Source organism: Melitaea cinxia, chromosome 3, assembly GCF_905220565.1.
Source record: "Melitaea cinxia chromosome 3, ilMelCinx1.1, whole genome shotgun sequence".
NCBI lineage: Eukaryota > Metazoa > Arthropoda > Insecta > Lepidoptera > Nymphalidae > Melitaea > Melitaea cinxia.
In genome coordinates this window covers 7202447-7217504 of record NC_059396.1, presented here as the reverse complement: position 1 = coordinate 7217504, position 15058 = coordinate 7202447, and the positions used below count along the sequence as shown (strand labels likewise).

At 32.9% G+C, this 15058-nt stretch overlaps 1 protein-coding gene across 1 annotated transcript in view; it reads right to left on the bottom strand.

Moving 5' to 3' along the window:
* LOC123669362 (protein ultraspiracle homolog) overlaps positions 1 to 15058 on the bottom strand; it is a 42202-nt gene that overhangs the window by 1527 nt on the left and 25617 nt on the right. The window contains exons 4-7 of the mRNA XM_045602967.1: positions 7800 to 7938; positions 2211 to 2353; positions 1177 to 1252; positions 559 to 708 (exon numbers count right to left, since the gene is read on the bottom strand). Coding sequence (XP_045458923.1) covers positions 559 to 708; positions 1177 to 1252; positions 2211 to 2353; positions 7800 to 7938 — 508 coding nt within the window. The remainder of the gene's footprint in view (positions 1 to 558; positions 709 to 1176; positions 1253 to 2210; positions 2354 to 7799; positions 7939 to 15058) is intronic.

The following is a 15058-nucleotide window of genomic DNA, read 5'->3' as shown; positions in this document are numbered from 1 at the left end:
ATATTGTTTTAGTGTTATGTATTATATAAATTATTTATATATAAAAATAATTTAATTTACTCTACTCTACAGTAAATTTTAGAGCAAGAACATAGGCGATAGGCCCTACCCGTAACACCACCCATCTCACTCTGTCAATATCGGATACGCGAGAGACATACTCAGTACACGTTTATTATAAAAAAAGCAGAATAGTGTTGTAGGTGATTATCTATAATATAAAAATGAGTCGCTGAATGTGTTGCTAAGCGCAAAACTCGAGAACGGTTGGACCGATTTCGCTAATTCTTTTTTTAAAATATTCCTTGAAGTACGAGAATGGTTCTTACGGAGAGAAAAATTCTAAAAAAAAAAAATTAAATTTCCTGAAAAAGTCTAAAAACAACACTTTTCTATACTCCCATACAAAAGATTTGTGATAATACTTAAAAGTCAATTTGAACTTTAATACCATACGATAAAGTTTGTGTTAGGCGATACGAAGTTCGCCGGGTCAGCTAGTATATAAATAAAGTAAGGTCGGTGATAAGGTTAACGAACAACATTGGTGTCACGCACCGGGGTTGAGCAGCACGATGGCCTTGAGCGCGACGTACTCGGCCTGGTCCATGCGCAGCGCGCGCATCTTCAGCGACAGCTCGGACAGCACGCGGTCGAAGATCTGCCCCACGCCCGCCTGCAGCGCGGAGTTGCGGTGCAGCGTCATGCCTGCGGGCCGGCGAGTGGGTCAGTCCTGGGCCGTATCGGTATCGGGACGTGCACGCCCCGGGTCTGGCCGCGCACGCTTCATTTTTTTTAACATATAGCGCTCGTACAAAATATGAGTAAGCTGTATACATCGGGCACCACATCGCGTATTTATAATCGTCACGAAACATAAATCTGACTTCCAGTCTCTCAGTGTTAACTGAAACTATAAATTTACCAGCTCTTAGTGGGAAAAGTAGAATAAAACCAGTAAGGTCCCGTTTTCCCATCTTAAAATGTCGTCAAAAAGCCATATTAAAAAATAAAAAAACAATAAGCAAACCTTTAAAGCCATTACAAAGGGCATGGCAGTAGGTAGATGATTCTGTTTTATTACAATTTTGAAATGAGTCTTAATCGTTCTTGGCAAAAGCAAGCAATTCCTACAGAAATATAACATCTCCCAAATTTTATTTGTGATATAATTACCAGGCATAAGGCACATGAGCTGCGGAGGCGCGGCGCTTCGCGTGCCGTCCACGTTCTCCCTCTCGTCCTCCAAGTACTAAAAAAACAAATAAAAAAATTAAATAATAAGAAAAAAGAAAGAAAAATTAAGTATTAAATAAGAAATATATATGAAGTGATGAAATAAATAAAAATATCTATTTAATCTTTCTTATTTATATTCTATTAGATTCGACGTCAAACACACGTAAAGTTTTCATTTTAAAAACTATTATGAATGCGAGTATTTCGACCAATTAGCCAACGTGTCAATCTAGATATCTTTATAAGTATTTTTTTCGTAACTTCAATTATTAAATATAATATTTGGCACCATTCATCACTAAGTTCCAAATTAACGTCGCGTGTGATGTTGCCAACTTTTTTTGCTTTTAATAGATTTATGTTCCATTAAAGATAGATTTAAATGCAATTTTATTTTCTGATATAAGAATATCCCATACACATTGTGAAAATTTATCTTTGCATATGTATGTATACTTTTATTGATAAATTATTTTATCATTAGGCATGAACATACTTTATAACTTTAACGTAAAATATCTATATAAAATTATGCTTTTAAAAACACATAAGCTGTTCAATTAAAGCTACCGCTGACTTGTAAAAGCAGAATTAAAAAAATAATAATAAAAACAAAATACATTACTAAATATATTAAAAATTGTGTGTGAAATTAAATATATTAATATATATCACACTCAACGAATATTTATTATTAATTAAAATAAATTTATTGCTAGACAAATTTTATTAGCGAAAGAGTTTGTCTTGTTTGTCTTTATTGAAGGCGCATTATTTTAATCTACTTTTTAAAATTCTCTCTTATGGCCACAAAATATAATGGCGTAGCCCCAAATAAAATACATTAAGAGTCAACGCCAGATATATCATCATCCAAGTTTATTAGTGTTTCCATAACAAGTTTAGATCAGTAACCATAAATGTGCATAAAATATTTAGTTGCTAGGTAAATGATTTAAGAGTAGGCGTGCCTCCATAGAGCGCCAGGCGATGGCGAAGAGCAGCAGCTCGTTCCACGAGGCCTTAATGAGCACCACCTGGTCCTCCAGCTCCAACTGGCTGAAGTGCGGGATGTCGCGCGCCCACACCACCAGCGCCGCGATCTGCTTGTTGCCTGTAATACACGACCGTTATATTCAACAATATGTACAGCTAAGTGTGGATAAACAAACGTGTACTATATATACATATAAAATTATTACCAAATTTTGTATTAATTTTTAATAAATGAACAAATTTCAGAATATTTTTCGAGACATTCAACTCTGGTTCATGTTTGTCTGCATAGTTGTTTATTCTTTTAACTAGTAAGATGTTTTTATCGTCATTACAAAAATAATTCTTCAATATACCGTTTAAAATCATAATAGATACCGTAATTGATCAAGTCGATGCCCATGGGGAATAAACTCGTAAAGTGCTATTACCACTGTTTGATTTTTATGTATCTTCGGCATCTATAAGTCGTTATACATCTTCTGATTTTTTTTTTTTATATTTTTGTTCTAAAAATCCATGAAGTTATAACAATTTATATTTTTATCCTCCGGAAATCATATCACAATTACTATAACCCATAATAATATCGTAGTCATATAATATGGAATGAAAACCTGTCTCAATAAGCTGGTAAGCCGTTATGCCATTTTCATTATTCACGTAAAAAAAATGGATAGCTAATTTCCGTAACACACGTTACCGCAGTGTTCGATAAGTGTTAGTCGATAAAAAGTACATTACGGCTTTATTATTAGCTTAATTTTTGATACGATTTAACGCAAACATGATTTCCATATTTCATTACGAATTTTAAGTTATGTATTCGTGTAATACTATTTTTTTTAGTGTCGTAATGCATACAAATAGTTTTCATTACATTACAACTTCACGGGAATAAAATGGTTATATGCCGTTACTTAGTATACATTTAATATAAAAATCAGTATTACACATTTTTGGCAATGGCTTTAAAAGTACACGCGATGTTTATTTTATTTTGATAGCTACATGTTACGTAAAAAATGCTGAAAATAATTATGTATAATACAATATTATAGGCCATTTAGGACAAGCGATATAACAGAAAAACTGTTTATTGCTTGGTCCTGTAAAATTTACTTTTCTCTATTACCACTTTATTCCCCGGGGGCGTCGAAGTATCAAAATCAGTATTTCGGATAATAGGTATATTGATCAAAGCGTTAGAAAGAATATAAAACTAAAAATATATAAACAAACAGATTTCTTGACATTTGAAAAACCAATAGTACTTACTAGATTTAAACTTCGTACTATTTATACTAGTAGATACCTTGCAGCTGTTTGCAATTATTTATTTACTGGATCTGTATAGTTATTATTGGGGCTATTTGTTACGAAATATTTGAAAGATTTACGTTATCACCTCTATTATGGACATAACAAGTTACCTCTTATACAATACTATCGTACAAAGAACAGGTTGTTTTTATTGTTAAAAGAAAAGAGGTAAGGAACGGTACAATGAGTTAAAAAAAGCAATGGCATGAAATTAACGTGTCATACGATACATTTGAAATAATAAAAATAAAATTACATGTCATAAATAAAAAGTGACTGTTGTACATCTTAATATATATAAATCTCGTGTCACAATGTTTGTCCTCAATGGACTCCTAAGCTACTTAACCGATTTTAGTCAAATTTGCACACCGTGTGCAGTTTGATCCAACTTAAAAGATAGGCTATATTTTATTTTGATATATTATGTTATTATTATATTTCAGAAAAAAATAAGGTGATACGAAGTTCGCCAGGTCAGCTAGTATACTATAAATACATATACTGCATACACCTACACCACATTTATATAAACTTTAACATACATACAAATACTACACATATATTGTACGGAGATGCTAGGCAAATTTATGACGTTTTTTTTTTATATCACTAGTTCGGCAAACAAGCGTACAGCTCACCTGATGGTAAGCGATTACCGTAGCTTATAGACAACACCAGAAGTATCGCAAGCGCGTTGGCGACCCAATCCCCAATCCCCCCAGGAGCTCTGGTCACCTTACCAACAGGAACACAATACTGCTTGAAAGCAGTATTATTTAGCTGTGATCTTCTGTAAGGTCGAGGTACTACCCCAGTCGGGCTGCTCCATATTTTGAGGAAGAAATTCCTGCTGTGCCCTACCTCAGTTAAGTTGAAGTATTTAGTGACGTACAATACGCCTTCAAATATTATTTGATACAGGTTGAGCTTGTTTTATTAGAAAGGGTGGGAAGAGAATTCCAGACTTATAATAGAATACAGCTGTAACAGAAAAGGAGTTTGAACAAAAGTGGGAGTAGTATGAGAAGGAGTTTCAAGTGTCAAGGTCGAAAATGATCTGAGGAAACGCTCATGAGTATCACAGAGAAACTCGAAGCGATTTTTGAGGTAAAAGGGAGTATCTGGATGGATAACTACACAATAAAGTGAAGAGAGGATGTATTTATTCGAAATCGGATAGGAAGCCACTTAGGTCGATTACGAACATCGGAGACGGTCATATTTGCAAAGACCAAATATAAATAAATAAATAAATAAATAAATAAATAAATAAATAAATAAATAAATAAATATTTACACAATACACACACGGTCGTCTGTTCCTAAAGTAAGCAACTTAATGCTTGTGTTATAGGTAACAGCCGATTGGTATATAGCTACATATATTTTTTTTTTTTTTTTTGATAAACATACTTATAAATAATACATATATAAACATATAAATAAATATTTATATTACACCCAGACTCGGGGTGGGAATCGAACCCACAACCCTCGGAGCAGAAAGCAGGGTCACTACAAACTGCGCCAACGGGCTAGTCAAAAAATATGAACCGTATGCAAAGATTCTAAAGGCACCTAAGCTAATTCAGCTGCTCCTCTTTAACATCTAGGAATGCAATATCAGCACAGTCGAGAATTGGTAGTAGGAAGGACTGTATTAACGCAATTTTAGTAGGCCTAAAAAGAAAGTATTGAAGCCGGCGGAGTAATATATATATATATATATATATATATACACCTATATATATACACCTATATTGCGATATAGTTGATATTGCGTGATAGTTGCGAATAATTTGCGACTTAACACACTTAGTTGAGGTATCCAAGAAAGGTGGCTGGGAAATAGGACAACAAGATTGTTTACTTTTTCGCTGTAATTAATTACAGTGTTATTAAAAAATAACGGGCCGTATAAGTGATCACTCGATTCGATATTTTGGGCTACAGATAATAATGACTAGATACTTAAAACAATTAACGTTAAGACCGTATGATTTACTCTAACTATGGATGTTGTTCAAGTCATTAGTTAACTTTTTTATGGAAGTCGGTAAGTCGATTAATTTTGCATGCGAGTAAATTTAGAGTATACATCTAAGTATACTTGAAATTTGAATTAAAACACTAAAATAAGCGTCTGTAGATAAACACATTTATTCAAATTGATATTACCTACCTACTAATTGCATTTAAACATCATAATAAATTTTAGCCGAATTGACGATGATTGAATAAATTTTAGATTGAAATACGCACACTAAAAACAAAGTAATAAAAACTTTTTAGACACATTAATTATACAAATTAAAAACCGAGAGAAGTTTCTGAAAAGCGGTTAAAAGTGTTTAAAACTCGTAAAAATTTTTTATTTTTATATTTCTAAGTATACTTAGTTATCATTCAATTTTGCATATACAATCATATCATATATTGTTTAAATTTACTAAACGCCTTATTACATTAAAATAAACAACAAAGGATGTACCACCGTGCGTATGCACACAATGCGTATTTAACACAAAAAATCTCATATCATATTTTCTCACAGAACTCGTTTGAATTATGGCTTTATTTGATTTTTTATGTTTGTCAAAATATAAACGTGTATTTACTACGATTTCAGAGAGATATGGTCAGACAATTAAATCATAACAATAAGATTTCGGTAAGTAAAATAGATTAAAGTAATTTTTTTTTTATTTTTTTAAAAATCAGTTAACTCTAATGTTGTTTATTACAAAGACACGTTTTTTTTTTTTTTTATTATGACTTCATGCATTCACTATGTATACAAACAGATTATGAACGATGACGGTAGAGCAATGTTTAACGTTTAACGTTTGCAACAAGATATCGGTATAAAACCGGTTATAATTATGAATATTATTTTACTTATATAAATGTTAATTAAATATATTCATATCGGTATTTCGTTATTGAATTTAAATCAAGACTTTCTTGTTTTATTTTTTTATACAAGTGAATTAATGCTAAACGTCGCATATCAACATTGTTGGAATATTTTTGGGGATACAAATTAAGCTTGTTTTGAAGGCTCACATGTTTTAACGTCGTCTTTTTTTTTTAATTTTTGTAATAAAGATTAAGTAAGATATTCTTGGTTTTTAACCTTTTATGCATAACGATACTTTTTCAATTATTACTTTATTACTTTTTATACTATTACTATGGACGTTTATGACTTATAGCTACTTTTTTTTTTATACAACTAGGTCCGCAAGCAAGCATACGGCACCAGCTGATGGTAAGCGATTACCGTAGCTAGCAACAACTCAAGCATCGCAGAGCGTTGGCGACCCCACGGTCGGAACCGATAGTACGGTGGGGGTAGCCTGAATGAGCCCCAGGAGCTCTGGTCATCTTACCACAGAAAAACAACACTGCTTGAAAGCAGTATTATTTAGCTGTTATCTTCTGTAAGATCGAGATGCTGCCCCAGTCGGTTTGCCCCGGATTTTAAGCAGGAAATTTTCTGCTGTGCCCTACCCCAGTTATATGTATTAACATATAAGTAGTAATTAGTAAGTAAATGTTGGTTACAATCATAGGAAATTATTTTAATGAGAGTCTAATGAAAGGTGTCTTGCACCTTGCTTTCTAATAAAAAAATAAAAATAAAAAACAAATTAGCGGGTTTTTATCGCGATCATGTCGCGTCGGTTGCAGCTAAAATCTTAAGACAATGTAAACCTTATTTTACGAACAATAATTTTTGTAACACGACATGACTCAACTTGAATTTGCTTCTTGTACTGCCAAACATTTTGTAGTTATACTTTTTTAATGATATTATACTAAATAATTGCTCATGACCTAACTTGATATGTCACCTACCTATGGTACGACACCTCCATATACGACAACTCAATTTATCGCAGCTAGAGATATGACATTTTTTTAAAAAAAAGGTCGTTAATTGCTACATTGCTTAAGTAATTTTCATTAAATTTACACCCCTATTAAGCTCCAGGACCACGTCTTACCTTTACTAATCAAGCAGTCAACATGATTGTCGATCTTCAGTGTTATGTAATAAATCTTTTGTACGATAAGTATAATACATGATTTTTGACAAAAGGTATATGGATGTTCATTTCAAATAAAAGGCTCATAAAAAATTTCATTTAAAAACAGAAAATGCCCCAAATTCATACGGCGTAGTACTAGGAGAGTAGGAGTACCTAGGAGGTGGTGATGTAATTGTAGCTTACCTATCTGACAGAGGCTGGAGACGGGCGCGCGGTACCGAGGAGGCACGTTGCTGTCAGGACCCACGCGAAGAAACTGAAACTCTTCGCTCGGATCGGCCACGAGGGACTCTATTTCTAGGAGTCTTTCGATCGATAGTTCCTGTAATATAAACCAAGTCGTGACTTTAATTTCTGTTTACATTTCTTTACATAAATAAGTAAAAAAAATAAAAGTAAAAATAAAATTTATTTTTTTATTTATTTATCTTAAACTTTGCCAGCAGGAGGTAAATTTGACCTTATCTTAGGATCTGATTCACCTTAACAAATAAACTACAACTTTTGGTCTATCAGATTGCTACTAGAAATATCTGAAAAATAAGGTGGAATTTGATTGTAACAAAAAAATGTATCAAAATGTTTTATATGTCGGTTACCGTTTAAGCCAGATTAAACTTCATCAGAATCATGTGAAATTGATTATAAAAATGCTATACCTATATCAAGCCACGGTTAGTATTTTTTTCACATCTTTAAATTACTTTTAAATGAGGATAAATAAAGGTTTCTTATAAATCAATGACCTTCGCAGTAAAAAAAAAAAAATTATAAACGCCAAGTTTATACTGTATTATAAATAAATTAATAAATACGCATTTAGTAGCGCAAAGTAATCTATCCTTTTATACTTTGAAGGACGTAGGACCTTGGCCGAGGCCACGGAATAAATTACACCTAAGGCCTTGTGACTAACGAACTAACAATGCCATACCTAACTATGATGTGGTGTTTATGTCTCCCACACCTACTTAGAGAAATTATCGTTTGTATCTTCAAAGACAAACATTTAGAAAATATAAATAACAAATACACCAATATTATATAAACTAAAAATGAGAATATTAAATAAATGAGATATAAAACCTATTTACAGGAACTCCTAATACTTTGTAGTAAAAATAAATAATTAATTATTTAAATTTACTGAAATATGCAAATATAAATGAAACTGAAAAATCGTTTAATTTTAAAAATTAACACTGAAATATAGTTTTTAAATGTATATGAAATATCAAGTACATAATTTTAGAATTGATTAACTACTGGTAAGTAAATTCAGCATTGAACCCCTTACGTGGTAATTGTTGTGGTATTTATTAAGTTTATCTCAATTCTAATTAGCCTTTAACCTTACAAAAACGATCAAAGATAAAAAAACGTCCAAAAACCGATTACTTTGACATTTTGACATTAACGGTAACATTCTTAGAAATAATTAATCTATACAAATAAATAAAATTGGAGTGTCTGTTTGTAATATTAAAATAACCCCTTTTTACTAAATTCATAATTATGTATGTATACACGGTACATATACCAAAATAATATTTTTTAGAATGTTTGTCAGTCTGTTTGTTCCGGCTAATCTCTGAAACGACTGGATCGATTTTGACGGGACTTTCACTGGCAGAAAGCTGATGTAATAAGGAGTAACTTAGGCTACTTTTATTTTAGATTTATTTTTGAACTGAACAATAACTATTTTATTAAATTTCACGGGAACGAAGTCGCGGGCACAGCTAGTTTTAAATAATGTATTACTGTTAAAATATTATGTCAAGACTCGAAATTAAGCTTGTATTATTTGATGAATAGGTCGTAATTTCGTAATATTAATATTTCAATATTCCCATCGTTATACCAATGTTATGTATTACTACAATAAGGCCTAAATTTCATAGGAACGAAAAGTTATCTAAGAATTACCCATTGAAGTTTTCACCGAAATAGATCATTCGACAGAATTTGCTATTATTTAATTCAAGATATGACAGTCAAAAAACATGCGAGGTATTTTTATAACAACTATTCATATTTTCCCACACACACTCGTAAAAACGTCAATAAAATATTTAACACATGTATGAAACGCTTTAATATCGACACGGTACATAATCGTGTGCCCGTTATTGATCCCTTCAACTTGACTGATCGTCTACTGAGTTTCAATAAAAAAGTTCTATAATTGGTTTTTTCGCTTACTTTATTTGTTCAATTACTTTGTTTGTTTTTACGCCTATCTACGTCGTCGATATTAATCATTACTGTTACGCTCCTTGCTAAATGCCCCAATGAGTCATAGCTTGATATTTTACGGCCACGGGTGTTATCAAAATCAAAAACAGCTTTATTCAAATAGGCTCCAAGAGCACTTTCGAATCGTCATTTTACAAATTAAAACTTTGAAAATCAATTATTATATTTGTACAGGTAAAGGTACCACCGATTCGGAATGTAGTTTTTGATATCAAGCAAACAAACGAAATGCTGTGTGGCTACGGCACTAAAGAATTTAGCCAACCCCTCTCTTCCCGTGGGTGTCGTAAGAGGCGACTAAGGGATAACAAGGTTCCACAACCATCTTGGAACTTAAGAAGCCGACCGATGGCGGGATAACCATCCAACTGCTGGCTTTGAAATACACAGGCCGAAGACGGGCAGCAGCGTCTTTGGTGCGACAAAGCCAGTACTGCGGTCACCAACCCGCCTGCCCAGCGTGATGACTATGGGCAAAACACACGAGTTCACGTTATTTTTGGCGTAAACTTGTGGAGGCCTATGTCCAGCAGTGGACTGCATAGGCTGTAATGTAAACAAACGAAATAACCATTCGTTTAATAATATTACCACAGCTGAAAGAACTATTTCACATAGTGTACATTTAGTTAGACGACGAAGCCCAATAAGCCGACATACATTAACGGCGACTAGAAACATGGCAACTAAAATTTAACTATTTTATTTTTCGCAATTTTAAATATTAAAATATAATTTACTTTACCTTTAAGCACATGTTGATTGTAAATATGTATATTTCAGTTTTTTTTTTTTTCATTTTAAATTGATTGATGTATATTCCATTTTTTTTCCATTTTGAAACGGAATATATATTAATTATTCTATTGTTTCGAGAACCCGATCGATAATAAATATATCCTTGATACCCTACACGCGTTCTATCAATGTAAATTTAGAACAGGGTAGGTAAATAATAATAAAGGTGATAGATAACCCTGCGGTGCGCGGTGATGACATAGAGCGGCAATTTATATGATTTATATCATCTCCATTCTAGGTGACACTGGCGAAATAATTTGTACTAGTTTGACACAGCTATAAACCGCACAATTAATAATTGAGATGATTTGAAGCAGCAATTCGCAAAACTTGTATGGAAGAACACTACGTTTTTACGCTAGAATAAATACGTCTAGACAATGTAAAAAAAACGCATATCTTAAATAATATTGTCGTATTTTATAATGTTACTTAGCAATTATAAATTAATGTTTTTCGTTGTAAAATTAAATAATAAAATTTAAATTAAAATAAAATCACAGATTAAAAAAAATGGGATCACAATAAATTATTCGATCTACCTATTAGTTTTATCTTACTTGATTATTTCTGAGTATTTCTCAAAAACATTCAAACATAATAAAACAGAAAAACTCTTAACGTCAATAAAAACATTCCTACTTGGAATATGCGACTTCATTATGCGAGGACGTAAAGATTTAATTTTTTCACTTTCTCGACGAATAAAAAACACGTTTGTGATGGAGAACAGAGGCTATTTAATTTTAATTATTCATTCGAATCTATTTAACGTAGACCCGGACATTTGTAAAACATAACTATTCTTAATGTACATATTGATAAAACTTCATGTAATGTCAAAAAATATTTTTACATTTAATCTAAATGTGGGAAATATTTTATATAGTATGATTATATAATAGTACACGTGATAGTAAAATCTGATAAATTCAGCAACAACACAGAAACACGGCTCCGGAAATGGCAGCTGTTCTAACAAAAGGTGTATTTGGTTATTTCGTGAATATACACGAAATATCATTTGATATGAGTTATAAATAACTAAAGTGCGAACGTGCGTAATAATCGGGTCAAGGAATTTTTTAAGCTGATCTTTATCGGGAAAAATATGTATTATCAGTTTAAAAACATTATATAACACGTTATACATATCTCATTTTTTTGTAAATATAAACAGATTTTTATATTTATATGGAAGTTGAAACATTGAAATCTCTGAAGAGAAATAGCCAACCTTTTTATTAAGCGTTTATTAAATAAAATATTCTTTGTAAGCTTATTTTCTATACAAAATATATTATATTCAGCCTTCGTGTACCGCAAGTCTACTTATAATAGGATATTTTTATACATATGAGTGTGTGTAGAAATAAATATTAAATAAAGTACGGATATGGCTCAAATATTTTTGTAAAATAAATACATGTCGCCGTCACCGTCAATTCAGGCTGTTGTAAAGAGCGAACTACTTTGATAGCCGAGTAATAAATCTGCGCGCGTCACTGCCCACGTTATTTTTAGTAGTCGTTGTAGTTAATTACCTGATACAATTTTATTGTCTGTTAAGCATTAGGCTAATATATATGTAAAAGGTATATCTTTATAAAGAAATCGTTCGTTTATAATAAGGATACGAACACGAGTCAGCCTGTAACATCCCATTGCTGGGGCCACTGGATAGGCCTTTCTCCATGTAAGAGAACATATTACAATTATTTTTCATATTGATGTACAAACGTGTAAAATAAGTTTTAATTTATGTATGTGTGTATTTTATTTATGTAAATGGACTATTTTAATTACAACAATAGTTTTAAGCAATATGAAATGACCAGCGACGAGTAAAAAGTTTATTTAATTTGATTGATGTATTTTTTTTTTATCTATCTTAACATTAATTCTTGTATGTATTAAGGTCGGCTGGTAGAAAAGGCTATAAAGCTTTAAGTCCGCCCTTTGCTTACAATATTTAAAATAGTTGTATAATGAGTAAATTACGTAATAAATGCGAAAATTTGTGAGGGTAACCTAACGGTAAGCGGTAACCGTAGCCTATACGCGTCTGCAATACCAGAAGCATCGCAAGCGCATTGCCGACCACTACCCCTGAACAGGAACACAACACTACTCAAAGCAGTATTATTTAGCTGTGATCTTATGTAAGGTTAAGGGACTTGTCCAGGCGGGCTGCTCCAGATTTTGTGCAAGATCCCTTACCTCAATAATGACGGAAGTTTGTTACTCTTTGGCGCTATACCTACCGAACTATTCGTTATTAATATCTAAGATTTTTATTTTTGTGTTACCCACATTAGGAATTCTAAACATTTTTGAATATCATATCAAAAATTGACCGCTCCAGCGGGGTTCGAACCCGCGTCTCCGACTTGCCGTGTCGGCGCTCTAGCCAATTAAGCTATGGAACGATGCACCCGCTCGAGCGAAATTTTCGATATGATAATTTTTTTTAATTTTCGGTTTAAGCTAACCGTGGCGCCGTCTATAGTGAGCTCTTTACAGAAACCCGTAACTATTCAAAGTTTCATATTACAATGAAAATCTTTGACAGGAGACGACACCGTGCTATTTTTAATATCTAAGATTTTTATTTTTGTGTTACCCACATTAGGAATTCTAAACATTTTTGAATATCATATCAAAAATTGACCGCTCCAGCGGGGTTCGAACCCGCGTCTCCGACTTGCCGTGTCGGCGCTCTAGCCAATTAACAGGTTCATTGCCGGAATTTAGCTTCATACAAAAAAAAAAAATCCGCGATGCCAGTGACTGTTTTTTTTTTAATGTGCACCTATATAAATAAAAAAAGTAAAAACAATGTTACAAAGCATATAATATACATATAAGTTATATATTATATACAAGTACCCACGCGGAGTCGTCGGCAGAGCGCAAACATTTTTCCACTGAGGCTTAGAAACGTAACGGCTAGACATCCCCGCGCGGAGTCGTTGCACTGTAAGGGATTTTCCGCCAACTCCGCGCGGGGATTCCGGCATTCAACCTGTTAAGCTATGGAACGATGCACCCGCTCGAGCGAAATTTTCGATATGATAATTTTTAATTTTCGGTTTAAGCTAACCGTGGCGCCGTCTATAGTGAGCTCTTTACAGAAACCCGTAACTATTCAAAGTTTCATATTACAATGAAAATCTTTGACAGGAGACGACACCGTGCTATTTTTAATATCTAAGATTTTTATTTTTGTGTTACCCACATTAGGAATTCTAAACATTTTTGAATATCATATCAAAAATTGACCGCTCCAGCGGGGTTCGAACCCGCGTCTCCGACTTGCCGTGTCGGCGCTCTAGCCAATTAAGCTATGGAACGATGCACCCGCTCGAGCGAAATTTTCGATATGATAATTTTTAATTTTCGGTTTAAGCTAACCGTGGCGCCGTCTATAGTGAGCTCTTTACAGAAACCCGTAACTATTCAAAGTTTCATATTACAATGAAAATCTTTGACAGGAGACGACACCGTGCTATTTTTAATATCTAAGATTTTTATTTTTGTGTTACCCACATTAGGAATTCTAAACATTTTTGAATATCATATCAAAAATTGACCGCTCCAGCGGGGTTCGAACCCGCGTCTCCGACTTGCCGTGTCGGCGCTCTAGCCAATTAAGAGGAAAGGGTACCGAAGAGACTTTTCAAAAATAGGTATTTGAATAAAATGTTTCTGTCGCGCTGCATGCCGCTACCGCGCCCCGCGCCATCTCCACTCCGTTTTTTCTATGTGTGACAGTCGTGTTGTTAGTGTGCGTGCGCCGGCTATTCAGCTATTAATTGTTGACGATATTTTAGTATTCGCATCTTTCGTTTGTGATTGACTACGAGTACATATAGCGCATAGTGCTATTTTTCTGAATTTGGCTTGTTTTATTGAATTTGTTCTGCATCGTATTGCTGTGACTCGGCTTACTATTATTGAATTTCGTAAACTACTTATTATTATGTTTTATTATTTTGACTTGGATACTCTTTGTGACTTGATACATGTCTATATTTTTGTGGGTAATTATCGAAATACTTAGGTACTTTATTTATGAATTAGGTATGTAATTACATGGTTGAGGTGTGTGTAAGAATGGGTAATGAAATACATACATAATTATAGTGTATACATGTAGTACATAGTATAAGTGTAAGTATAGTATATATATGTAATGTAGTACATACACAGTATAAAATGTTTATCTTAGTACCTATATAATTTGTAATGTCTCATGTTTGTCGCAGTTATTAATACATAGGTATAGGTTATATATATTAATTAACATATAATTGCGGCGATATAACAATGGTTAAAAATAATATTATAATTAAAAAAAAAAACAAGAAAAGCCGCCTGCG